Below are 25,595 nucleotides of genomic sequence, written 5' to 3' on the forward strand. Positions count from 1 at the left end.
GCAAACTCCGCACAGAAAGGCCCTCGTCGGCCACGGGGCTCGAACCCGGACCTTCTTGCTGTGAGGCGACAGCACGAACCACTACACCACCGTGCCGCCTACTTTACATCATTACTATATATATTTACGATCGAACATCAAACTTGATATGTCACGTCCACATGCATTGGAGCTCGGAGCGCAGCCAGACTGCAAAGCATGCGCACACCATTAGGACTAATTACCATGCAGCTGTTCCTGATTACTGCTCAATCACAGCGCATACATATAAGGACTCTCAGTAACACACAGACTTTGCGAAAGCCTTGTCTTTTGTATTGCTTTTCTGGTTTTGACCCTGTTTGTGTTTTTGGACTGTGAGTATTGTATTACCTCTGATATCCTGTCTGTGATTCAATCAACCACTGCCTGTCATTCGACTCGGCCTTGGTCTACATTTTGGATCTGTTTGTTAGCATGCTTTCAATAAAACTCTTCCTGCGATTGCACCCATCTACCGTGTTTACATGACAGAAACTGTTAACTGTCCAACAAGCTAGTGGACTAATAAAACTCTTTTAACTCATTTTATATGAAACTGTCATGAATATTTTCCGTAAAGCGCGTGAGTAAATAATCCCATGTTATTTTTTCAAAAGCAAATTAAAAATAAGCGCTGGATAAAAATCCATCTATCTTATGAAAATAAAGATAATAAAAAGGTTGTTGTCCGGCGGTCAAGTGTTTATGAGATACGTCGCCTTGCACTTACGGTCACATACGGACAGACGTCATACGGTCAAGCCATCAAAAATCAGGTCGATGCATTACTATATTCTCTTAAAGGAGATACGCAGAAACTTTATTTTTAAAGACATTTCTGAGTGGATAGTATCTCCATCCTTGACTCTTGTATGCTGCATAAATGGGAATAAAAAAATTTTTGAAAGTTAAAATCAACTGCAAAGTTGGCATTCGAGCTGCCCGCTGAGCCAGCCAGCCAGCCCTGAGTGCATGGCGTCACTGCGGTAATCGGTTTTAAGGCCGAGGCCTTTGACAGCTATAGACCAAAGCCAGACTCGGCAGGCGAGAGCGATTGCAATGGCATTTTCGTTTGGATTTATTGGACATTCTTCGGATTCCTCCGATAGTAATACATGTGACTGTGATAGTCCTGAAATTGGAGTGTGTGTACATGCTACTGCTATACACGTAGAACCGTATCAGTTTGAACCATCAGAAAGTGAATCATATAGTAACATGTCGGCCACGGAGGCCCCCACCTTACGAGATAAAGCCAGAGAATAAAGCCATCTATAGAATTGGATGGAACTGAACTGACAGTCTCATGTGACTCTCATTAAAACAGGATAGGTGTTATAACTTGTGCATCATGCATATCCATGCATGCATTTTCACTGATAAAACGTAAAAGGCTAATTAAATAATCAGATGAACTGAGACAATCACATTCTGAAGCAAATTAAATAATCTTATACCGGTAACTTAAACACACAATACAAGTTACATGTATTAATCTAAATGCAGGTAAACAACAAGTGTTGTTGTTATGTCACTAAATGAGAGTCGCATCTCACCCATCTGTGTTCTCGCTTCTTGAAGGCCGATCTTGTGGCCGACTGTTTTGAAATAATCTGACTTTCAGTTCTTCGTTCATTCGCTTCTTCCATGTAAGGGCGAGATATTGCTGCTGAGGCAAGTATATCCAGCGGAAAAAAAAAAAAAAAGCATATCCAGTGGAGAAATCAGACGGCTGGTCCACTCATTCTCCATTTTCTCTATACTGAGTACTCCACCATTACTGCTCGGCTCACGCTCCGGGAGAACTGGTGCAACTGAACTTACTTTCCTTTTCTTGCAGTTTTCTTTTCCTTTAATTGTTGGTACTGCACCCTCTTTCAATACGGGCTTATAGCCAACGCTCCTCAACAGATCAGAGGTCTCGTACGAGCCATCGGTAAAATGTGCCCGTGAACTTCTCGCAAAATGCGTCAAAATCTTTGCAGTTTGAACATTCTTGGGCCGTGAATGCAACATAAATCCACCTTCTGTCGTGTTGCTGCACCCGCCAGCAACACATCTACGTGGCATAGTGATAAATTGGCTCAAAATGGAGGATCGGAGTTGCAGTCAGCTCTGTGTTTTAGTATAGTGGAAATGGCGATGAGACCGATAGCCTTCCTGCTGTGACGTCACAGATGTCAAGGTCATTCACTCGGACCGCTACCTATATGAATCACTTTAATCTTAAAAATTACTATATTAGATTTATTGTTAGGCGGCACGGTGGTGTAGTGGTTAGCGCTGTCGCCTCACAGCAAGAAGGTCCTGGGTTCGAGCCCTGTGGCCGGCGAGGGCCTTTCTGTGCGGAGTTTGCATGTTCTCCCCGTGTCCGCGTGGGTTTCCTCCGGGTGCTCCGGTTTCCCCCACAGTCCAAAGACATGCAGGTTAGGTTAACTGGTGACTCTAAATTGACCGTAGGTGTGAATGTGAGTGTGAATGGTTGTCTGTGTCTATGTGTCAGCCCTGTGATGACCTGGCGACTTGTCCAGGGTGTACCCCGCCTTTCGCCCGTAGTCAGCTGGGATAGGCTCCAGCTTGCCTGCGACCCTGTAGAACAGGATAAAGTGGCTAGAGATAATGAGAATGAGATGAGATTTATTGTTAATACTTAAAACTATTCCTGTGCCATTCTTGAGGTCTCAAGGCATTTATAAACAAAAAGTGAGGCCACGGCTCTGCGTATCTCCTTTAAATATGGGGGTCTGCTCAGCACGTGTGAAGCTAAGGAGCTCTGCTATAATGTTTTAAGTATATAAAGTAGTGCTGTCAAAGTTAACGCGATAATAACGCGTTAACGCGATCTCAATTTAACGCGATTAAAAAAAATAGTGCCGTTAACGCAAATTCTAATTTGGCCCTGCGAGTCACCCGTAGTTCCTGTTGAGGCTTGTCGCGCGCTGCTTCAATAAGAGTACGTGTGAGTGACGGAGAAAGGCATAGACATATAAACATCCTCGCCGCCATATTGGATGGGGCAAAGTGGAGAATAAAGATGCCTCATTCATGTGCTGCGTTTAACTGTACCAACAGGTTTACCGTCCAAACGAGATCACATGGGATTACCTTTCACAGGTGAGACTGGAAAAATACTTTTCAATACAGTTCCTTCAGTCTGCAGTTTCCCAGCTCATCTCCACCGGGTAGGTGTAGAGTTATAAGCAGTGAGAATTAGATAATACGGTGCCACACTATGATGAACGTTTTTGGACGTATGATGAATGTTTTTATTTTTGTTATCTGTTTTTTTCTTTTTTATGGCAAATACTTCTCTTCAAAAGAAACTAATGAAGAGTAAAATAAAACATTTTTTTATTTTCACAGTGATATGCACTTTATTTTTCATCCCTTGGTTTTCTCATCTAATATGGAAGTTATGGATGTCAGTGGCTGTGACAAGACGTGTTATGCTCTGCAATAAAAAAAAAAAAAACATTGGTACAAAGCAAGCCCATTCACTTTTTTATGCTGATAAGAGAATTACAATGGTTTTTCATGTGACAAAAATGTGCGATTAAATTGCGATTAATCACAAGTTAACTATAACAGTCGCGACATTAATCGCGATTAAATATTTTAATCGCTTGACAGCACTAATATAAAGTACATCTTTTTTTTTCCTTCATGTACCTTCCGGGTCTCTGTAGAATTGAGAATTAAGCAGCGCTGTGTTGTACATGTCTAGATGTAGATTGTCATCCGTTTTCACTTTAATTTAATAAGTTACAGTGCGGGGCGGCACGGTGGTGTAGTGGTTAGCGCTGTCGCCTCACAGCAAGAAGGTCCGGGTTCGAGCCCTGTGGCCGGCGAGGGCCTTTCTGTGTGGAGTTTGCATGTTCTCCCCGTGTCCGCGTGGGTTTCCTCCGGGTGCTCCGGTTTCCCCCACAGTCCAAAGACATGCAGGTTAGGTTAACTGGTGACTCTAAATTGAGCGTAGGTGTGAATGTGAGTGTGAATGGTTGTCTGTGTCTATGTGTCAGCCCTGTGATGACCTGGCGACTTGTCCAGGGTGTACCCCGCCTTTCGCCCGTAGTCAGCTGGGATAGGCTCCAGCTTGCCTGCGACCCTGTAGAACAGGATAAAGCGGCTAGAGATAATGAGATGAGATGAGATGAAGTTACAGTGCTTCTTAACTAAATGCTGATTGTGCGTCTCCTTGAGAAACCTACACCTAGCGGAATAATTTTCACTAACCTGTCAGCAATTGATGTGGGTTTGTCTCCAAAAGGGAGCAGCAGACCCCCCCATAGAGAGGCAGAGAGGACCTACAGGGACGAGATCAGCCAGCATTTAAACACCTCAAACCTGAACAGTGTACAGACAAGACTGTATTTACTAGCTGTACTTTTGCTCCTCACCGAATCCCAGAAGAGTCGCTTATTGAGCTGAATTTCGAAGTCCTCTTTCAGGAATCTGGCATCTCCACCTGTATAACCTGCCAACTCCTGCAGTGATAAAAAACGATCTGAATTAATGCAAGTCTTAAGTGTTTTTTTTTCAATGTTCTGTTCATATAAAGTAAAGTACAGACCTGGTTGATCTTTAATAAGGCACCTTTCTTAGGTAAGATAGGAGAGGTGCGTGTGTCAATAACCATTGCATGCTGGGAAGGGAAACGGAATAAATATTCACTCAGTCAGAATGCAAGAATCTTTATTGAACATAAGACTGTGCATTTTTAATCAGATCACGTCTATATTGTAGTGCACACATACGGAAAGGGAGGACTTGAGCGAGTGACCGCTTTCCTCTCTGACAGCAAACGAGGCTGTGCGTGCCAGACAGCCGAGCTCCCGCCACACTCCCTCCCACTTCAGCATGTGGTTCGTCTTCCAGATAGGAAACTAACAAACCAAACAGAACACCGTCAAAACTGAGCACAATGACATGATGCGATGAAAACCACAAAACCTGTCATTGCAGGAACGAAAATTAGAGCAAAAGCCTTACACTGAACTCTGTGGAGATTCCTCGATCGGTCTCTCTCAGTGAACTCCATGGGAACTGCCCTGTCACTTTGTAGATGTTGACGGAAAAACTACAAAAGCAAATCTCAGTGTCAGCAAGGTATATTTTTGACAGAGCTTCAGGCAAGATGAAAAAATCCAAGCCAAGTCACAATGACTTACAGAATTACTCTGGGATTTTTCAACCTAATCTTTATTTACAGTACCGCATCTGCGTCACACACGCAAGGACTAAAATAACACTTTGGCAAAATGTCCTGGGCTGAGAAATGAAGAGAAAAACTTTTTGATTAGAAACTCACTTATTGTGGAAAGTTTGTTGTTGAGTACTGTGAGTAAACCTTTATACGAAACAATGGGTTCCTGAAGTTATTATCTTCTATTTGGAACCCATTTCAAAAGAGATGCATTGGTTGTAAAGTTATACAATGACTATTTAAAAGGTCCTGAGGGACAAGCCAAAGAAATTTTTACAGTTTTCCACTGAACTTTGTCCCACCCGCCAAAAAGAAGCATTATTATTATCTCATCTCATTATCTCTATCCGCTTTATGGGTCGCAGGCAAGCTGGAGCCTATCCCAGCTGACTACGGGCGAAAGGCGGGGTACACCCTGGACAAGTCGCCAGGTCATCACAAGGCTGACACATAGACACAGACAACCATTCACACTCACATTCACACCTACGCTCAATTTAGAGTCACCAGTTAACCTAACCTGCATGTCTTTGGACTGTCGGGGAAACCGGAGCACCCGGAGGAAACCCACGCGGACACCATGCAAACTCGGCACAGAAAAGCCTTCGTCGGCCGCTGGGCTCGAACCCAGGACCTTCTTGCTGTGAGGCAACAGTGCTAACCACTACACCACCGTGCCACCAATAATCATCATCATCATCATCATCATCATCATCATCATCAGAGTGTCAGCGACGCAGTAGCTCACACGGCCGTACCATGAGAAACCAGACTCGTTTATAATCAGCTAAGTCGTTCTTCATGAGAACAATTAGAACAATTTGACCTTCCAAACAAAACAATCAGAATCAAAATCTATTGAAAACTCAGGGAGGAGTAGCGATTTTCCTGAAAGTTCGTTAACTGGCCTAATTAGCGACTTGTTAATGAGAAATCACAAAACCAGGGAGTAACTTTTGTGCAGACTGATTAGCTCTTCCAAACAAAACAATCAGAATCAAAATCCACTGAAAACTCAGGGAGGAGTAGCAATTTTTGTGAATTGTGGACAGATGGACGCCATGTGATGGCAATAGCTCATCGCCCTACGGCTGGTGAGATAATAATCTCATCTCATTATCTCTAGCCGCTTTATCCTTCTACAGGGTCGCAGGCAAGCTGGAGCCTATCCCAGCTGACTATGGGCGAAAAGCGGGGTACACCCTGGACAAGTTGCCAGGTCATCACAGGGCTGACACATAGACACAGACAACCATTCACACTCACACCTACGGTCAATTTAGAGTCACCAGTTAACCTAACCTGCATGTCTTTGGACTGTGGGGGAAACCGGAGCACCCGGAGGAAACCCACGCGGACACGGGGAGAACATGCAAACTCCGCACAGAAAGGCCCTCGCCGGCCCCGGGGCTCGAACCCAGGACCTTCTTGCTGTGAGGCGACAGTGCTAACCACTACGCCACCGTGCCGCCCCTGAGATAATAATAATAATAATAATAATAAAATCTCATCTCATCTCATTATCTCTAGCCGCTTTATCCTTCTACAGGGTCGCAGGCAAGCTGGAGCCTATCCCAGCTGACTACGGGCGAAAGGCGGGGTACACCCTGGACAAGTCGCCAGGTCATCACAGGGCTGACACATAGACACAGACAACCATTCACACTCACATTCACACCTACGCTCAATTTAGAGTCACCAGTTAACCTAACCTGCATGTCTTTGGACTGTGGGGGAAACCGGAGCACCTGGAGGAAACCCACGCGGACACGGGGACAACATGCAAACTCCGCACAGAAAGGCCCTCGCCGGCCCCGAACCCAGGACCTTCTTGCTGTGAGGCGACAGTGCTAACCACTACACCACCGTGCCGCCCCTGAGATGATAATAATAATAATAATAATAAAATGCTGTCATAAATTCTTCAACATTTGAAAATTAAGGTCTAACTCTAAATAATTTGTCCTTTCAAAGATTAAACGACTCATAGCAGAGTGAAGCTCCATACTTAAGAGAATATGGTAATTTATTTTTTTCGCCGTCTGGTTTCCATCAAATCCTGCACTCTGATTGGCTGGCGAGCGGGTCCATATCCTACGGTACGGACCCCAGTTACGGACCTCTGGCGACTCACTCGTTCACAACAACAAACATAGTAGCAATTTTTGTCAACATTTATTTTTGCATTTCTCAGGAGAATAGTATTAATTTTACAGCATGGATAGCGATAACGACAGTGTTCACAGCGAAAGCGAGTTTTACTACCCTGAGGAAGACAAAATAAAAGAAAACATTTCAGGAGAAAGCTAAAAACCTCTAGCTGTTGCTAACGCCGAGCAAAAACATGGCTGAATCCTGAATGACTCAATTTTGTATAAATAGGGGACTACATAGGCGGCAAAATGTAGTTTTTTTCCTGACATGGAAGTGCACTTGTATACCGAGGAGGAAGCCATTTGTATTACAGCCGTGAATGAGGATTCAAAACAGTATTAATTTTACAGCATGGATAGTGATAACGACAGTCTTCACAGCGAAAGCGAGTTTTACTACCCTGAGGAAGACAAAATAGAATAAAACATTTCAGGAGAAAGCTAAAAACCTCTAGCTGTTGCTAACGCCGAGCAAAAACATGGCTGAATCCTGAATGACTCAATTTTGTATAAATAGGGGACGACATAGGTGGCAAAATGCAGTTTTTTTTTCCTGTCATGGAAGTGCACTTGTATACCGAGGAGGAAGCCATTTGCATTACAGCCGTGAATGAGGATTCAAAATGGCGCCTCGGCTCGGTTTTCCCTTTCGGGCGCTCTTGTTTTCTGTTAGAATTTGGTAAAGAAAAAAATAAATATATTATTTACCAGCTTAAGGTCGGTCCGTATGGTGAAATATCGTGACCTCGGCTTTAAATACTGACCTCAGCCCAGAGGGCCTCGCTCAGTACTTTCAAGACCTCGGTCACGGTATTTCACGATATGGACCTCCCAGCTGGTAAATAACATATATGTATTGACCTGATTTTTGATGGTTTTTGCGACCGCACATACGAACGACGACGTATGTGTACCATCAGAGGGAACCCGAACGTAAGTGCAAGCCAACGTATCTCATAAAGAGCTGACCACCGCACAACAAAATTTGTATCTATGTTTACATAAAATAGATAGTTTTTATCCAGCACTTATTTTTAATATGCTTTTTAAAAAGTAACGTGGGCTTATTTACTAATACTGGAGCAGCCCTTGACATTTAGAACAACAGCAGAGAGTCTCTGACAGGCGCATATGGGTTTTATTCCTCTTGAACACGAGTATAGCATCGAACACTGGACATCAAACACCATACGCCGTATACCGAGCATCGTGAAAACTATAGAAAGCAAAAATAATTAACATAACAGGGTTCTAAACAAATACACAATTGTGCAGAGTAAAGTTTACAGATTATGCTCTGAACATTACACACCTTGCTCTGCTCAACCAAGGGCGCAAACCTCAACAAGTTAGCCAAACATGCAGCATTAGCCTCTGAGCTCAAAGTCTCGTGCTAAACTGCAGTTCAACCAATACACCGAACACAAACAAAACACACTCAATAATTAACACACAAACTTTACACTGTGCAGGAATGACATATCAGGATGACAGACAGCAATAGCTTTATAACACACCATGCGAAACCTCTAACAGAGGCACACTGTGAATATAAACACATGTTACAGCCACTTGCTGCTAAAAAAAATACAGCTGACAGCTCCGCCCAGAACATGAATAATGAGTGACAGCTCTGACCGCGACTTACAAACACATTTTACACTCAGCAGGAGCTCCAATTTTAGGCAGTGCCTATATATATATATATATATATATATATATATATATATATATATATATACACACACACACACACACAGCGCCCTCCACAATTATTGGCACCCCTGGTTAGCCTTAAAATAAATTCAATTTTTATTGCAGAAGCATAATCTCACACTGAAAATTGTAGAAAAATGTAACCTTTAACTCAAGTGAATTTAAAAAAAATAATAATAAATCCCTGACTAAGAAATAATTTTTCATAAAATCACCTGTTCCACAATTATTGGCACCCATAACAATTCCTCGAAAATAAATGTAATTGAAGCATTTCTGTCATTTCTACTGTAGTTTATAAAGTTGATCAGAGTATCTAGGAACCTTTAATTAGTAATTCATCACATCCTGTTTCCCTGGGGTATAAATATGATGTGACACAGAGGCCTATTTCTCTTATCCACTCTTCAACATGGGAAAGACAAGAGAACACACCATTCAAGTAAGGCAGATGTGTGTCGACCTTCATAAGTCAGGCAACGGCTACAAGAAAATAGCTGCTTGCCTACACCTGCCCATATCTACAGTCAGAGGAATCATCAAGAAGTTTAAAACAACTGGAACAGTGGCAAACAAGCCTGGACGAGGATGCAAGTTTATCTTGCACAGTGAGGAGGATGGTAAGAGAAGTAAAAAGTTCTCCAAAGCTCACTGTTAGAGAATTGCATCAAAGAGTAGCATCTTGGGGTCACAAAGTCTCCATAACAACCATCAGGCGCTATCTACACGCCAACAAGCTGTTTGGGAGGCATGCACGGAAAAAGCCTTTTCTCACTTACAAGCATAAACGTAAACGTCCGGAGTTCGCTAAGCGGTACTGGGACTTCAACTGGGACCGTGTGCTTTGGTCAGATGAGACCAAGATAGAGCTTTTTGGCAACAAACACTCTAATACATCACAAAAGATGAGTATGCGGAAAAGCACCTCATGCCCACTGTGAAGTATGGGGGAGGATCGGTGATGCTGTGGGCCTGTTTCTCTTCCAAAGGCCCCGGGAACCTTGTTAGGGTGCATGGCATCACGAATTCTTTGAAATACCAGGACATTTTAAATCAAAATCTGGTGGCCTCTGCCCGAAAGCTGAAGATGGGTCGTCACTGGGTCTTTCAGCAAGATAATGACCCTAAACATGTGGCCAAATCTACACAAAAATGGTTCACCAGACACAAAATCAAGCTCCTCCCATGGCCATCTCAGTCCCCAGACCTCAACCCAATTGAAAACCTGTGGGGTGAGCTGAAGAGGAGAGTGCATAGGAGAGGACCCAGGACTCTGGATGATTTAGAGAGATTGTGCAAAGCGGAATGGTCGAATATCCCTCTCTCTGTATTCTCCCACCTTGTGAAATGTTATAGGAGAATATTAAAGTGCATATCACAGGTAAATTCAGGAGCAAGATCAATGTAATTCTCCTATTTTATATTAAACTTTGGTCAAATATCTGTAACATTCTGCATTCTCTGCAGTTTTTTTTACCTTGCGCAATACCAGAAAAATTCAGTTGAAATCAAGCCATTTGAGGTGAATTCGTCCACCTCTGAAAAAACTTGCCATTTGGATTTCCCAGCAAACATTGATTTTCGTCATCTGCGGGATTAGAGATTAGATTAGATTAGATAAAACTTTATTGATCCCTTTGGGCGGGTTCCCTCAGGGAAATTAAGATTCCAGCAGCATCATTACAGATAAACAGAGAAAAGAAATAGAGGAAAACTTCTCATCTCATCTCATCTCATTATCTCTAGCCGCTTTATCCTGTTCTACAGGGTTGCAGGCAAGCTGGAGCCTATCCCAGCTGACTACGGGCGAAAGGCGGGGTACACCCTGGACAAGTCGCCAGGTCATCACAGGGCTGACACATAGACACAGACAACCATTCACACCTACGCTCAATTTAGAGTCACCAGTTAACCTAACCTGCATGTCTTTGGACTGTGGGGGAAACCGGAGCACCCGGAGGAAACCCACGCGGACACGGGGAGAACATGCAAACGCCACACAGAAAGGCCCTCGCCGGCCACGGGGCTCGAACCCGGACCTTCTTGCTGTGAGGCGACAGCGCTAACCACTACACCACCGTGCCGCCCGAGAAAACTTCTAGATAAATTAAAATAAATTAAGTATTTACATATACAAATATATAAATAGAATAAGATATGGGGAAGAGATGAAGGGGGGAGGGAGGAAAGGGGGAAAGGGGGTAGAGGGGGGGGGCGGTGGTAGGAGAGATATTGCACATTATATTGCACATTGTCCGGTATTGCTTATTGTTAGACTAGGCTACTGCTCCTCCCGTCCTCTGTCCTCCTGTTACTCCTCCTCCCCCCCCCCCAGAGAGGAGTTGTACAGTCTGATGGCGTGAGGGACAAAGGAGTTTTTGAGTCTGTTCGTCCTGCACTTGGGAAGGAGCATTCTGTCACTGAACAGGCTCCTCTGGTTGCTGATGACGGTGTGCAGAGGGTGACTGGCATCGTCCATGATGTTCAATAGTTTGTCCATAGACCTCTTCTCTGCCACCGTCACCAGAGAGTCCAGCTTCATGCCGACCACAGAGCCGGCCCACCTGATCAGTTTGTCCAGCCTGGATGTGTCCTTCTTGGATGTGCTGCCCCCCCAGCACACCACGGTGTAAAACAGGACACTGGCGACCACAGACTGATAGAACATCCACAGGAGTTTCCTGCAGATGTTAAAGGACCGCAGCCTCCTAAGGAAGTACAGCCTGCTCTGTCCCTTCCTGTATAAGTGTTTGGTGTTGCAAGTCCAGTCCAGCTTGCTGTCCAGCCACAGCCCGAGGTACTTGTAGGAATCCACAGCCTCCACCTCGACACCCTTGATCAGAACTGGTCGTGACCTTGGTCTGGACCTCCCAAAGTCAATGACCAGCTCCTTGGTCTTCGAGGTGTTGAGCTGAAGATGGTTCCTGTTGCGCCACACAGCAAAGTCCCTCACCAGGCTCCTATACTCCTCCTCTCTGTCGTCACTGATACACACAACGATGGCTGCGTCATCGGCAAATTTCTGAATGTGACACAGCTCCAAGTTGTAGCAGAAGTCCGCGGTGTACAGGGTGAAAAGAAGAGGGGCCAACACCGTGCCCTGGGGTGCTCCGGTGCTGCTAATCACAGTGTCAGACGTGATGTCCTTCAGCCTGATGCCTCCCTCTGAATCCTACATCAGCGCTGGTTTGTTTATGAGAAAACGACCTGGTGGTTTTCTGCAAATTTCTTCAGCGTTATCACGTAATTATTAAAATGGTTAACAGATGTATTGTAGGAGGGTTTAGCAACACCAATCGTGATGGGATTAGTACTCATCGTTTCCCAAAAGACTGGACAATGAGAGAGAAATGGGAGCGCTTGGTCTACACAGGCTGTGCACTGAAACCGTGTAAAGCTCGCGCAGCCTGCTGGCGCTTCCGCACGTAACGTCACGAATCTGGCTCCAGACTCCCTTGGGATTTTTCCAGACGCGTTTTGCTATTTTATTTTTCTCTGCTGTAGACAGATGGCCTTGTGCAAAATTACTCTTCTGGATGAGTGTGTAAAGGGACATACTTTCAAATAAAAAAAAAACACTAAATTGGTCCAGAATATGCACTTTAAGTGCTGTCTTGTTGGCAAAAGGGAGTTGTACAAAGTATTAACATCAGGGGTGCCAATAATTGTGGCACACATGATTTCATGTAAAAGAATTATTTCTTAATGTGGGATTTTTTTCCCACTGAATAAATGCACTTGAATTAAAGGTTGGATTTTTCTCTTTTTTTGCATTGTTGTCCGATATTATTTTAAAAAAAAATGAATTTATTAGAAGCCTAAGAACACATCTTAACGACGGGTGCCAATAATTGTGGAGGGCGCTGTGTGAGTGTGTGTGTGTATATATATATATATATATATATATATATATATATATATATATATATACGGTATATATAAACAAACTATAGATGATGTCGGGATTAAGTACTGTAAATGCTCAAGTAAGTTAAGTAAGCAAGTGAAAATGCAAAAGAAAAACAAAACAAAACAAAACGTTGGTGTATTCCTTGAAACCCAAAATAAATAAAGTAAGAAATAAAACATGATGGGGTATACTATTATAGAAAAATTACAACCCTGATTCCAAAAAAGTTGGGACAAAGTACAAATTGTAAATAAAAACGGAATGCAATAATTTACAAATCTCAAAAACTGATATTGTATTCACAATAGAACATAGACAACATATCAAATGTCGAAAGTGAGACATTTTGAAATTTCATGCCAAATATTGGCTCATTTGAAATTTCATGACAGCAACACATCTCAAAAAAGTTGGGACAGGGGCAATAAGAGGCTGGGAAAGTTAAAGGTACAAAAAAGGAACAGCTGGAGGACCAAATTGCAACTCATTAGGTCAATTGGCAATAGGTCATTAACATGACTGGGTATAAAAAGAGCATCTTGGAGTGGCAGCGGCTCTCAGAAGTAAAGATGGGAAGAGGATCACCAATCCCCCTAATTCTGCACTGACAAATAGTGGAGCAATATCAGAAAGGAGTTCGACAGTGTAAAATTGCAAAGAGTTTGAACATATCATCATCTACAGTGCATAATATCATCAAAAGATTCAGAGAATCTGGAAGAATCTCTGTGCGTAAGGGTCAAGGCCGGAAAACCATACTGGGTGCCCGTGATCTTCGGGCCCTTAGATGGCACTGCATCACATACAGGCATGCTTCTGTATTGGAAATCACAAAATGGGCTCAGGAATATTTCCAGAGAACATTATCTGTGAACACAATTCACCGTGCCATCCGCCGTTGCCAGCTAAAACTCTATAGTTCAAAGAAGAAGCCGTATCTAAACATGATCCAGAAGCACAGACGTCTTCTCTGGGCCAAGGCTCATTTAAAATGGACTGTGGCAAAGTGGAAAACTGTTCTGTGGTCAGACGAATCAAAATTTGAAGTTCTTTATGGAAATCAGGGACGCCGTGTCATTCGGACTAAAGAGGAGAAGGACGACCCAAGTTGTTATCAGCGCTCAGTTCAGAAGCCTACATCTCTGATGGTATGGGGTTGCATTAGTGCGTGTGGCATGGGCAGCTTACACATCTGGAAAGACACCATCAATGCTGAAAGGTATATCCAGGTTCTAGAGCAACATATGCTCCCATCCAGACGACGTCTCTTTCAGGGAAGACCTTGCATTTTCCAACATGACAATGTCAAACCACATACTGCATCAATTACAGCATCATGGCTGCGTAGAAGAAGGGTCCGGGTACTGAACTGGCCAGCCTGCAGTCCAGATCTTTCACCCATAGAAAACATTTGGCGCATCATAAAACGGAAGATACGACAAAAAAGACCTAAGATAGTTGAGCAACTAGAATCCTACATTAGACAAGAATGGGTTAACATTCCTATCCCTAAACTTGAGCAACTTGTCTCCTCAGTCCCCAGACGTTTACAGACTGTTGTAAAGAGAAAAGGGGATGTCTCACAGTGGGAAACATGGCCTTGTCCCAACTTTTTTGAGATGTGTTGTTGTCATGAAATTTAAAATCACCTAATTTTTCTCTTTAAATGATAAATTTTCTCAGTTTAAACATTTGATATGTCATCTATGTTCTATTCTGAATAAAATATGGAATTTTGAAACTTCTGCATCATTGCATTCCGTTTTTATTTACAATTTGTACTTTGTCCCAACTTTTTTGGAATCAGGGTTGTATTTCTGGTGTGACGTATCCCGCCATAAAGCAGAGTTAATGTTACCACCTGTGGTATAATTATTAATGATAAACCAGTTACTGACCAAGCACCAAGGCTGATAAACATACTTGCGTTCAAAGTGTCCAGCTTGAGGCTTGAAGAAAGACAGGCCATAAGACGTTTCCTTAGTGCCGTAGGAGAACTGAAAAGTGAGCTTCTCAGCACGGCCAAAAACGTTGGGCAGTTTCAAACCTAACACCTGAAATCAGATCAGCAAAAACGGTGATGGATGCTTCACTTCCTGGAATAAAGTTGTTCATTCAACACTGAATATTCTCTATAGATGAAGGAAAGATAGGACACCATGAATAACAAAACATCTCTGTGCAATAAAAAGGTTGTGCTTCATACAGGCTTGTAGTGCTCGAGTCCAACTCGTGCCCTAATTTTAAGGACTCGGACTTGAGCACTGATGGCTCGGACTTGTGCATTAACTGCATTCGGACTCGTAAATTGGAGACAAGGACTTGGATTTTTTGTTTATTTTTTGTAACATGCCAAAATAATTTGGCATAAGATATTTATATCTGCATTAATTTTTAGACTAATTTCATGCAAGAGTGTCACACCTGCGCGCCTTGGCGCGTGCATCAGATAGACTCTCGGGCGCACTCCGGACAGTGCGTGCACCAAGCGGACTCTCGTGTGCGCGCTGCAACTCGCGCCTGCACAGGATTAAAGGAGAACTGAAGGCTAATTTTTTATTATCAAAATTCTGTTTCTCTCATTTTATTAAATATAAGAATGCATTTTTGATCGCTATTTTGTCACTGCTATAGCAAATTCTGAGTGTTTGAAATATGCTCTGTAATATATCAGTCCATATGTCAAAGCGACGGCCATAAACAAGATCCACTGAGACCTGTACGAGACATCGTAGGACGGAAGTAAAATGTACAGCAGAAATCAAAGTGACCAACATCTGCCAACGTTGTCAAAAGACGCGTGCGCCCTCTTCCGAATGTTGATGTAATCAAGCCGGAAGTGTCCGAAATCGTTCCCTACTCACTATATAGGGCACTATATAGTGGGGACGCCATTTTGTAGTGCTGTCCAAAACCTTAGTGAGGATTATGTGGGAGATGCACTCAGGATAATATGTATTTATCAAAAAAATACATGCATGTATTTATTATTTTGAAAACCCACCAGCCGCCTGATCTGGCACGTTTTAATTGTGCGACAGTAATGATGTAAATACCAGCGTGACGGACTCGCCCTTATCCTGTCGTCTTTCCAACTCTTCTCTACTCCACGTTGGTTTGAAGTCGTATGGAATAATCTCTATCGCTGATGAAGCTGGCAAATCTCGAAATTAATCTAAATTGGAATGATATGGCGATCCGGCCACTGTGTAAACAGTTTTCAAAATGGCAGCGCTGACACTTCACGTTTGAAGTCTCGCACAAGTCTCGTGAAGATCACGCGGATAAGCGACGCCTGTCGTGGACCATACGAACTACATTCAACATGGCTAAAAACCGAAAAGGCCGATAAGCATAATATAAAATGCCAATACGAGTCACGATATAAGGTTAATAAAACCGAAAATGTAATTGAATAACACGTTAATTAAGAAGTAAAGCAAGTTTAAAAATGACCTCAGTTCCCCTTTAAGGCGCAATCAGTGCGCCTATATTGTTGTTGTTGGCTCCTTCAATCTCAAAAGATCGTGGTGATCTGCGCCAGGGGTCATCCATCAGTTGTCGAGTTGCAGCACCTAGTATGACTGTATAGGCCGATGCGTGAGCCACACGGTCTGCTACAGTTGCTGCAGGTGAAGTTGCTTGGTCGGGTGTCTGTTGATGCCGTCTGCAGTCTCCGCTGTCGTTGGAGCCTCCTCTCCCCCCACCGGGTCTCTCTCCTTTCCTCGGCTTCCCCAACAACGACCTTGGTGGTGGACCACCAGCTGGCGCGGTCTGAGGCCGCCGTCTCCAGGTCTGCAGGGTTGAAGCCGCCTGCCCTCAGGTCGCGCTTGCACACGTCCTTGTAGCATAGTGCAGGTTGTCCTGTGGGTCTGGAGCCTGTGGCCAGCTCACCACACAGCACGTCCTTTGGGATGCGGCCGTCCTCCATGCGGCTGACGTGGCCTAGCCAGCGCAGGCGTCTCTGGGTCAACATGGCAAACATGCTGGACATCCCTTATATAAAAACCGTGAAAACACACTTACTTTGCGAAGTATTGAGTTGCCTTGCTGACACATTACCGAGCCTTATTTACTTGTTTGGTTTCCTGATCCCTGATTTCCTGTTTCTCATCTTTGATTCTGCCGAGTCTACGATAGCCTGTTTGTGCCTCGCTCGACCTATTGCCTGTTTCACCGTTTTATGGTTTTGCCTGCCGTTCTGGATCGTTTCTGTCTTCACTTGTATTAATAAACACACCTTCTGCACTTACATCCGTCTCCCAACCATCTCTGACAGAATACTTCACACTCCCTGATAAAGAGAAGCACACTCACCTGTTCATATGTCATGTTCAGAAACAAACTAATGTTAATGGCGCTAAAACAGCCACCGTCAAATGGTGCAGTTGGAGTCTTGTTCTCAGACTTGACTCGGAATTTTCTTTAATGACTGGGACTTGAACACTGGGGACTCGAGACTGGACTCAGACTCGAGGTTTAGTGACTCGACTACAACACTGCGTTGATATTAACAAGTATTATTAACTCACCATGCTTCCCTCATTGTTTCCAACCATGGTGTTATAGCTTCCAGTCAGTCTCTTGAGTTCCTTCACCTCGAATGTGACGTCCAGTCCATTCGGCAGTGCGTCCTTGCCTGTATCACACAGCACTTTCAGTCAGTGTCAATGAAATGATGGTTTCAGTGATTGCTACTACTAGTCAATACTTAGTACATACCCTGTGAGGTATCGATGACGACCTCTACATGTCTGAATATACCTAGACGCAGCAGTCTCTGTCTGGCATCATGGCTCTTCTTCATCACCTGTGGCACAGGTACGATACAGTCATTACACCACTATGGAATTTGTTTTCAGCCCTGGTGTCCTTATGATGCAGTAAATGTTTTAACAAAACCTGAAGAACATGATGCTTTAACACACCTGAAGAATCAAACTCAAAAAACAGAACTACAATTGAGTGCAAAAGTTTGCATCCCCTTATAACAAACTAAAGAACGTTTACAACCCCAATTCCAAAAAAGTTGGGACAAAGGACAAATTGTAAATAAAAACAGAATGCAATGATGTGGAAGTTTCAAAATTCCATATTATATTCAGAATAGAACATAGATGACATATCAAATGTTTAAACTGAGAAAATGTATCATTTAAAGAGAAAAATTAGGTGATTTTAAATTTCATGACAACAATACATCTCAAAAAAGTTGGGACAAGGCCATGTTTACCACTGTGAGACATCCCCTTTTCTCTTTACAACAGTCTGTAAACGTCTGGGGACTGAGGAGACAAGTTGCTCAAGTTTGGGGATAGGAATGTTAACCCATTCTTGTCTAATGTAGGATTCTAGTTGCTGTCTTAGGTCTTTTTTGTCGTATCTTCCATTTTATGATGCGCCAAATGTTTTCTATGGGTGAAAGATCTGGACTGCAGGCTGGCCAGTTCAGTACCCGGACCCTTCTTCTACACAGCCATGATGCTGTAATTGATGCAGTATGTGGTTTGACATTGTCATGTTGGAAAATGCAAGGTCTTCCCTGAAAGAGACGTCGTCTGGACGGGAGCATATGTTGCTCTAGAACCTGGATATACCTTTCAGCATTGATGGTGTCTTTCCAGATGTGTAAGCTGCCCACGCTACACGCACTAACGCAACCCCATACCATCAGAGATGCAGGCTTCTGAACTGAGCGCTGATAACAACTTGGGTCGTCCTTCTCCTCTTTAGTCCGAATGACACGGCGTCCCTGATTTCCATAAAGAAATTCAAATTTTGATTCATCTGACCACAGAACAGTTTTCCACTTTGCCACAGTCCGTTTTAAATGAGCCTTGGCCCAGAGAAGACGTCTGCGCTTCTGGATCATGTTTAGATACAGCTTCTTCTTTGAACTATAGAGTTTTAGCTGGCAACGGCGGATGGCACGGTGAATTGTGTTCACAGATAATGTTCTCTGGAAATATTCCTGAGCCCATTTTGTGATTTCCAATACAGAAGCATGCCTGTATGTGATGCAGTGCCGTCTAAGGGCCCGAAGATCACGGGCATCCAGTATGGCTTTCCGGCCTTGACCCTTACGCACAGAGATTCTTCCAGATTCTCTGAATCTTTTGATGATATTATGCACTGTAGATGATGATATGTTCAAACTCTTTGCAATTTTACACTGTCGAACTCCTTTCTGATATTGCTCCACTATTTGTCGGCGCAGAATTAGGGGGATTGGTGATCCTCTTCCCATCTTTACTTCTGAGAGCCGCTGCCACTCCAAGATGCTCTTTTTATACCCAGTCATGTTAATGACCTATTGCCAATTGACCTAATGAGTTGCAATTTGGTCCTCCAGCTGTTCCTTTTTTGTACCTTTAACTTTTCCAGCCTCTTATTGCCCCTGTCCCAACTGTTTTGAGATGTGTTGCTGTCATGAAATTTCAAATGAGCCAATATTTGGCATGAAATTTCAAAATGTCTCACTTTCGACATCTGATATGTTGTCTATGTTCTATTGTGAATACAATATCAGTTTTTGAGATTTGTAAATTATTGCATTCCGTTTTTATTTACAATTTGTACTTTGTCCCAACTTTTTTTGGAATCGGGGTTGTATATCATTTAACGTGTAAAGACTTTGAGGCATGCTGTTCGATGAAATTACTTACCTTTAGGTAACTTCTTGCATCAGAACATCCAGTTGTTGATTATTTTTCTATCACAGCACACCACCACAAGTATTTCATTCCTCTATAACATACATTTATTTAGATCTCTCTTCTATTTCTGCCAAATTGGGCAAACATCCTCCCATTCATCCTGGCATATCTGTTATACCACTGTCAGATGTTTTATACTGCTTTTTTCAAAACAAGTCTGGGTTTATTTGCTCTTTTTTTTCCTTCACTAATCTGGCCTTGTGTTTTATCATCATGACATAGCTCGACATTAACTTTTAAACCCACTTGCCCTGGGGGGCAAGTGGGGATTAATTTCCACTTGCCCCCCAATATTATCACTTGCCCCCTATTTTGCGAGTACTACTTTTTTTTTAGGAAAGCCACAGAATAGTTGTGAATTGCAACATAAAATGAAGATCACACACTGAGTTGAAATTTGGTTATTGATTAAGTTTATTATTAAGTTTGGTTATTGGTTACTTTTTTCTTGTAACGGATGTAATGGAAACTTCTAATAAACACTTCAGAACGCTTAGCAGTTGTCTTTTCAGTTATTTATTATAGTAGATCTTATAAAAAAGAGATATAAAACAGGAAAAGGAAAGAAGAAGAAGAAGAAGAAGAAGAAGAAGAAGAAGACACCACCTCAGGTGATGCCGAGAGTGCGCACTCTGACTTGTGTCTTAGTGGCTGTTATCTATTATACTCTAAAGGCATTCACTTACTGCTCGCGTCTGCACGTGATTGGCTCGAAGCTTTCCCTTGAAGCTAAACATCGGTTCTTTGTTAGAGCATGCACCTGGTGTGCTCTGAGATGTGCAGCGGATGTGTGATTAGGCATAACATAAGCAGGCTTTGAGCCAAGGACACAGAAAAGCAATTACAGCCTGTGGGAAAACAATTTTTCTCAGTACACTAGGCCACTTGAGCTCAACACACAGAAACACAGAGAATAGGAATGTTCATTCACTAAATTTCCTTCACACGGACAATAACAATTTTATCCAAAATAGTTTTTCCTGCCTTTGTCGATTTATTTCCATTTCACATGCATGCAGCTGTTGTAAAGTTCAGTGTGTTTGTGTAGAACTCTGACTGTAGGTTCATTACTCGATAATGTAGAAATCTATAACAAAGTTTGTATGAAGAAAACAATAGGGTGCCAAGACTTTTGAACAGTACTGTGTTTGAGAATATTTATATCTCTTATATATTTAGTTAGTTTGTTTTTTATATCATCCACCTCTAGGTTTAAAAAAAAAACAAAACATGCTGCGTCATGACAGACAGGATAATATTTGAGTTTAAAATTATTGTTTAGGGTGTAGGTTGTGGGTGTTTTATACAGACCTGGCAACCTGCAACTGAATCAGTGCAGCCTGTCTGTCATGACGCAGCATGTTTTTTTTTTTTTATTAACCTAGAGGTGCATGATATAACAAAAAAAAAAAAAAAAGATATATAAATATTTTGCACAGGACTGTGTTCCTCTGATAACAGAAACAAAGCTCCGGCTCTCTCTGCTCCTAATCTGTTCTGTTCTTTCAGGATTTATCGCACATGTCGCTCCTTGTTGATTTTTTTATGTCCGAATTGTTTGAAACCAATCTGGGTTTTCTGTGTCGAATAAGGAAGCGGCTTCACCTGTAAGAAAGTCAAACACGTTTATGAAGGAGCTGACTCGAATATGAGCAGAAAAAAAAACCAAGATTCTTAAGCAAACTCTTCCATCCTCACTTCCGATGTTCTGGTTTTGTAAAATACATTTTAAATACAATCGTGAATTTCTCTGGAGTTTTCAGGCTGAGCTCCTCTCATCTTATTCTTTAATCACTCATTTCCTCGTTGTTCTTGAAGCATTTGCTTCTATTTGTTAACATTTTTCTTGATAGCGGGCAGACGGTAATGCCTTTTATCTATTTCTCTGTTTGAACAAGCAAAAACAGTGCAAAAGTTAACCATATTGAAGACAGATGAAGCCTTGCTTGCATGAAAGACGGTGTCTGTCTGACCCAGCTGTAATTATCATGTGATGAATGAATTCATGCACACGGGGTCTATAAACAGTACGCGTACCATACTACAACAGCGGGGGAATATAAAATAACCTGCAAAGCAGTAAATGAAACCGAGACGAAGAAAACAGCCAAGCCATAATGGCAGATACGTACAGTAGTGAGGGACGCTTTTAGGAACTGAAATAAAAGATCAAAAAGCCTAATTTTTGTGGTGCTAGTTCATAATATATGCTCATTCCAACTTGCCCGGTCAGGCATGTCGGGGACATATCCCACTTGCCCGAATGCATATTTCACTTGCCCCGGGCAATCGGGCAGTGCTTAATGTTGAGCCCTGCATGAGTGTCGTGATCCACTCACATCTCACTGCAAAATAGAGCCAAACTTTCCTTTTCTCACCTAGAAACCATGGGGGATGCAAACTTCTGCACTCAGCTCTAAGTGCAGTTCCGAAGATCCTCAGGACTGGCATTGCCATGATGAATAGACATACTCACGTCAATCAGGTTCCTAGCTCTGAAAACATCTGCGATTTCGTATGTTAGGATATCCTCCTTAGTCCTTCCAAGCCCATCTATATGTACACGCTGAACTACAACCTAAACAATTAGACAACATCTTAAATGGTTGTCCTACAAGAAATCAAGATATTTCTGTTTTCGGGAAAAAATAAAGCAAGTCATACATCTTTGTTTTCTAAAATTTCCTGCTGAGGTTCGTAGTCTGCTTCTCCAACATCCAGGTCATCAGCTTGAACCCCCAGCTCAGGCCCCTGCATTGGGAGAGGATCCAAACTCTAGGAAAAGAAAAAGCAGATCACTTTATAAGAACGAGATGCAGTAAAACTGGATGCTTATGTTGGTAATTTGAAAATGTTAATAAATATTGAATGGTGTTGGTTAGAGAGAAACTTGAACATCTCTGTTTAGGTCAGGGCTTTGAACCGGTTCAAGGAATGAAAACGAAAACCGGGAACTTTTTCTATTTCACATGGAACAGAAACGAAACCAGAAACTTTATTATTTTTTATGTTCCGGAACAGAAACGCTTATTAAAAATAATGGTAACCAGTTAATACCGGTTTTTATTTTGTTCCTCAAAGTTTCCGTAGCCTACAAATAAAAAAGCCATGAGTGTCTGAGCAAAGAAGAGCCTGAACGTTGCAACCTCCCTATTGGCTGTTTGTAAAAATGTATCAGTTGTTGCTCTTCCCACGGGAATCATCGCGGGCTCGAGAGACGAGACCTGACGAGTTAGTTCGTTGGTAGCAGAACAAAATGTCTGGACACAAATCAGGTTTTCAGAAAAGGAAAGAAAATAAACGGAGGGTTGAAAATACAAAAAAGGAGGCAGAAAATGCAAAATGAGTTTTAAGGTAGGACAAATGGTTACTTTTTAAGGCAGCCCGCCGTGGCTGCAGGCTTTCAGTTGTCATTGAATGGTTACTTTTCTGAGGCAGCCCGCCGTGGCTGCCTGCAGGCTTATTTATTATAGCCCATTTAGTTAAAATAGTTGATATAAAATGTTTATAGTTATAGTTATGTGATGGTTGTCCTGATTTAGACTGTTTTTTTTGGGGGGGTTGTGCGATGTTGCACCCGGGTCCAGATTAGGGCAGAACCGGCCCTGGCTACATTTCAGGTGTAGTTTGTTTTATGTATGTATGTACTTGCATAGATGTGTACTTGGTCTTCCAATATGGCGCCTAACGAAATCTCGCGGCGCGGTGACGTCATGCGGTAGCCCTCTATAGGGCCTGACTAGCCTTTGGTAACACACTAAACGAATTATCTTTCATTTTTGGCACTTTTTCTGTTTGTGTAGATGGGAAGACATACTGAGAATCCAAATCGCCAACATTTGAAATAATAATTGTTTTGAATTATTTCTTGTCTTATTTAATGAAGGTTGTAATAGAATTAGCCTACATTTGGCTTAAGCTGGATGAGACAGAGACATAATTTTATAGCCATTTGTTAAACAGCTGACAGGGAACGTAATTAACCGTTCCGGGAACGAAATTTTTTGTTCTAACCGGTTCAGGAACGTCTATTTAATGGTGGAACCCAAAACCGGAAACGTTAAAATTCCGTTTCTGTTCGGAACGAACCAATAGGAAAAAAATTCTGGTTCAAAGCCCTGGTTTAGGTTACACAATATTTATTATGCAGCAGTATTTTGTCTATATGCAGAAAGCATTAGTGTTATGGAAATACAGTAACAATATTAACATAAATTATTATACTATTTGCAGTACGGCTGTGCTCACAGCTCGCGATACTCGATCATTCACGATTTTCGGGGGTACGATACGATATCGTTTACTCACTTGAAAATCGAAAATCCCATATATGACATATTTCCTGCATATCTCCCGGTTCTGTAGCAGGTTGTCATCAATTTTCACGTAATTCAAAGCATGTTTCATGCCAGAAATCGACGGAAATTCATGCTTGCAACCTGTTCCAACCAAAAACGTTTTTATTTACAAATGGCGCTTCCAGTTACTCAGGGCATGCGCATTGGAAATTAGGCGCTCTGCTTCAATGCGCTCTGCTACAGACGCTGCAAGCCGCTAATTACATCCCCCATGTCTCCATGGCCTCGTCTCGAGACTCATTGATTGAATAATTTTGGCGCCAAACATATTCGCGCCCTCTGCTTACAATACATTAAAGACATCGTTTAACTCGATATATCGCGATATATATGGTACGATATTGTGAGCAACTGATGGCAAACGAGCACAGCCCTAATTTGCAGGTATAAGCAATACATTTATAACAAAATCCCTTCTTCCTCACAACTGATCAGACAAAACATTGTTTTATACCAAAATGTTCTTTTACAGTGATTAAGAGTTATTGAGTCTTTAATGTGGAACTTATATTGTTACAGGCAGCATAAAAATAACTTTAAGGCAAACAAGTACACATAGAAACAAACATTTTAGTCACGTTTCAGATTTGTGGATAAACTGCATCTATAGCATGTCTCAGACAGCAATAATATCATGTTTTTGATTATTTTTCTCCACCACATTCTCTGACAAAGGCATAATCGCTGCCATTTCACAATCACTTCATGTTACATATCCATGAAACGCTTAAATGTCAATGTCTGTGTACGTGCCACTAAGATGCATTGTACATATAATTTTCTTTATGAGTCTTTAAACATTTTAAACCACAACAAAATATCAATCAAAAAGTTTTTTTTCTATACTCAGAACAAAAAAAACAAAACAAAAACCTCTATTTCTATTAGCTGAATTCATGAGATGAGATTCCTACGTACGTGTTTATTTCTATCTTTAAGAAGGTTATTAGAGAGGAATAATTAACAGTTATTCCACGAAATTGAGTTGTACATGAGCGCAGCACCGAGTTGTCTATAAGCCATGTACGACGAGATTGAGTGGAATAACTGTTTTATTCTATCCACATTCACTGGATTTTGAGAAACAGAGCATTTTTATTTTTTTGCAAAGTCGCTAAATAAAAACTTTATACAAAACAGCTGACAAAATAATTTCCGCTTAGAATGTAAACAGACCGGTGAAATGACGGTAGCAATTTGTGAAAAATGCTATAATAATAATAATAATAATAATAATAATAATAATAATTGTTAAAAATAAAAAAGATATGTTCTTACCATCAAATACTTTTATTCCATATATTCCATATCCTGTTGCTTTTTTATTTATTTATTTATTTATTTTTTTTTTTTTTTTTTTTGGGGGGGGGGGGGGGGGGGGGTTTGTTTTTGAGTCAAGTTTTTATTTAATCCTCGGTCGGTTCAGCAACAAGCTCCGCCATTTTGTTTTTCTCTACTCAGGGTATATAAGCTGATAGCCTAGTAGTAGAGTAACCAATCAGAGCGTGCGATTGCTCA

At 42.0% G+C, this 25,595-nt stretch overlaps 1 protein-coding gene across 1 annotated transcript in view; it reads right to left on the reverse strand.

Moving 5' to 3' along the window:
- Nucleotides 1-25,595, reverse strand: part of samm50 (SAMM50 sorting and assembly machinery component) — a 43,727-nt gene that overhangs the window by 14,403 nt on the left and 3,729 nt on the right. The window contains exons 2-11 of the mRNA XM_060927032.1: nucleotides 22,384-22,494; nucleotides 22,196-22,297; nucleotides 17,726-17,813; nucleotides 17,536-17,642; nucleotides 14,927-15,057; nucleotides 5,011-5,098; nucleotides 4,776-4,904; nucleotides 4,592-4,663; nucleotides 4,419-4,505; nucleotides 4,255-4,325 (exon numbers count right to left, since the gene is read on the reverse strand). Of these exons, the coding sequence (XP_060783015.1) occupies nucleotides 4,255-4,325; nucleotides 4,419-4,505; nucleotides 4,592-4,663; nucleotides 4,776-4,904; nucleotides 5,011-5,098; nucleotides 14,927-15,057; nucleotides 17,536-17,642; nucleotides 17,726-17,813; nucleotides 22,196-22,297; nucleotides 22,384-22,494 (986 nt within the window). The remainder of the gene's footprint in view (nucleotides 1-4,254; nucleotides 4,326-4,418; nucleotides 4,506-4,591; nucleotides 4,664-4,775; nucleotides 4,905-5,010; nucleotides 5,099-14,926; nucleotides 15,058-17,535; nucleotides 17,643-17,725; nucleotides 17,814-22,195; nucleotides 22,298-22,383; nucleotides 22,495-25,595) is intronic.

This window comes from Neoarius graeffei, chromosome 8 (assembly GCF_027579695.1).
Source record: "Neoarius graeffei isolate fNeoGra1 chromosome 8, fNeoGra1.pri, whole genome shotgun sequence".
Taxonomy (NCBI): Eukaryota; Metazoa; Chordata; class Actinopteri; order Siluriformes; family Ariidae; genus Neoarius; species Neoarius graeffei.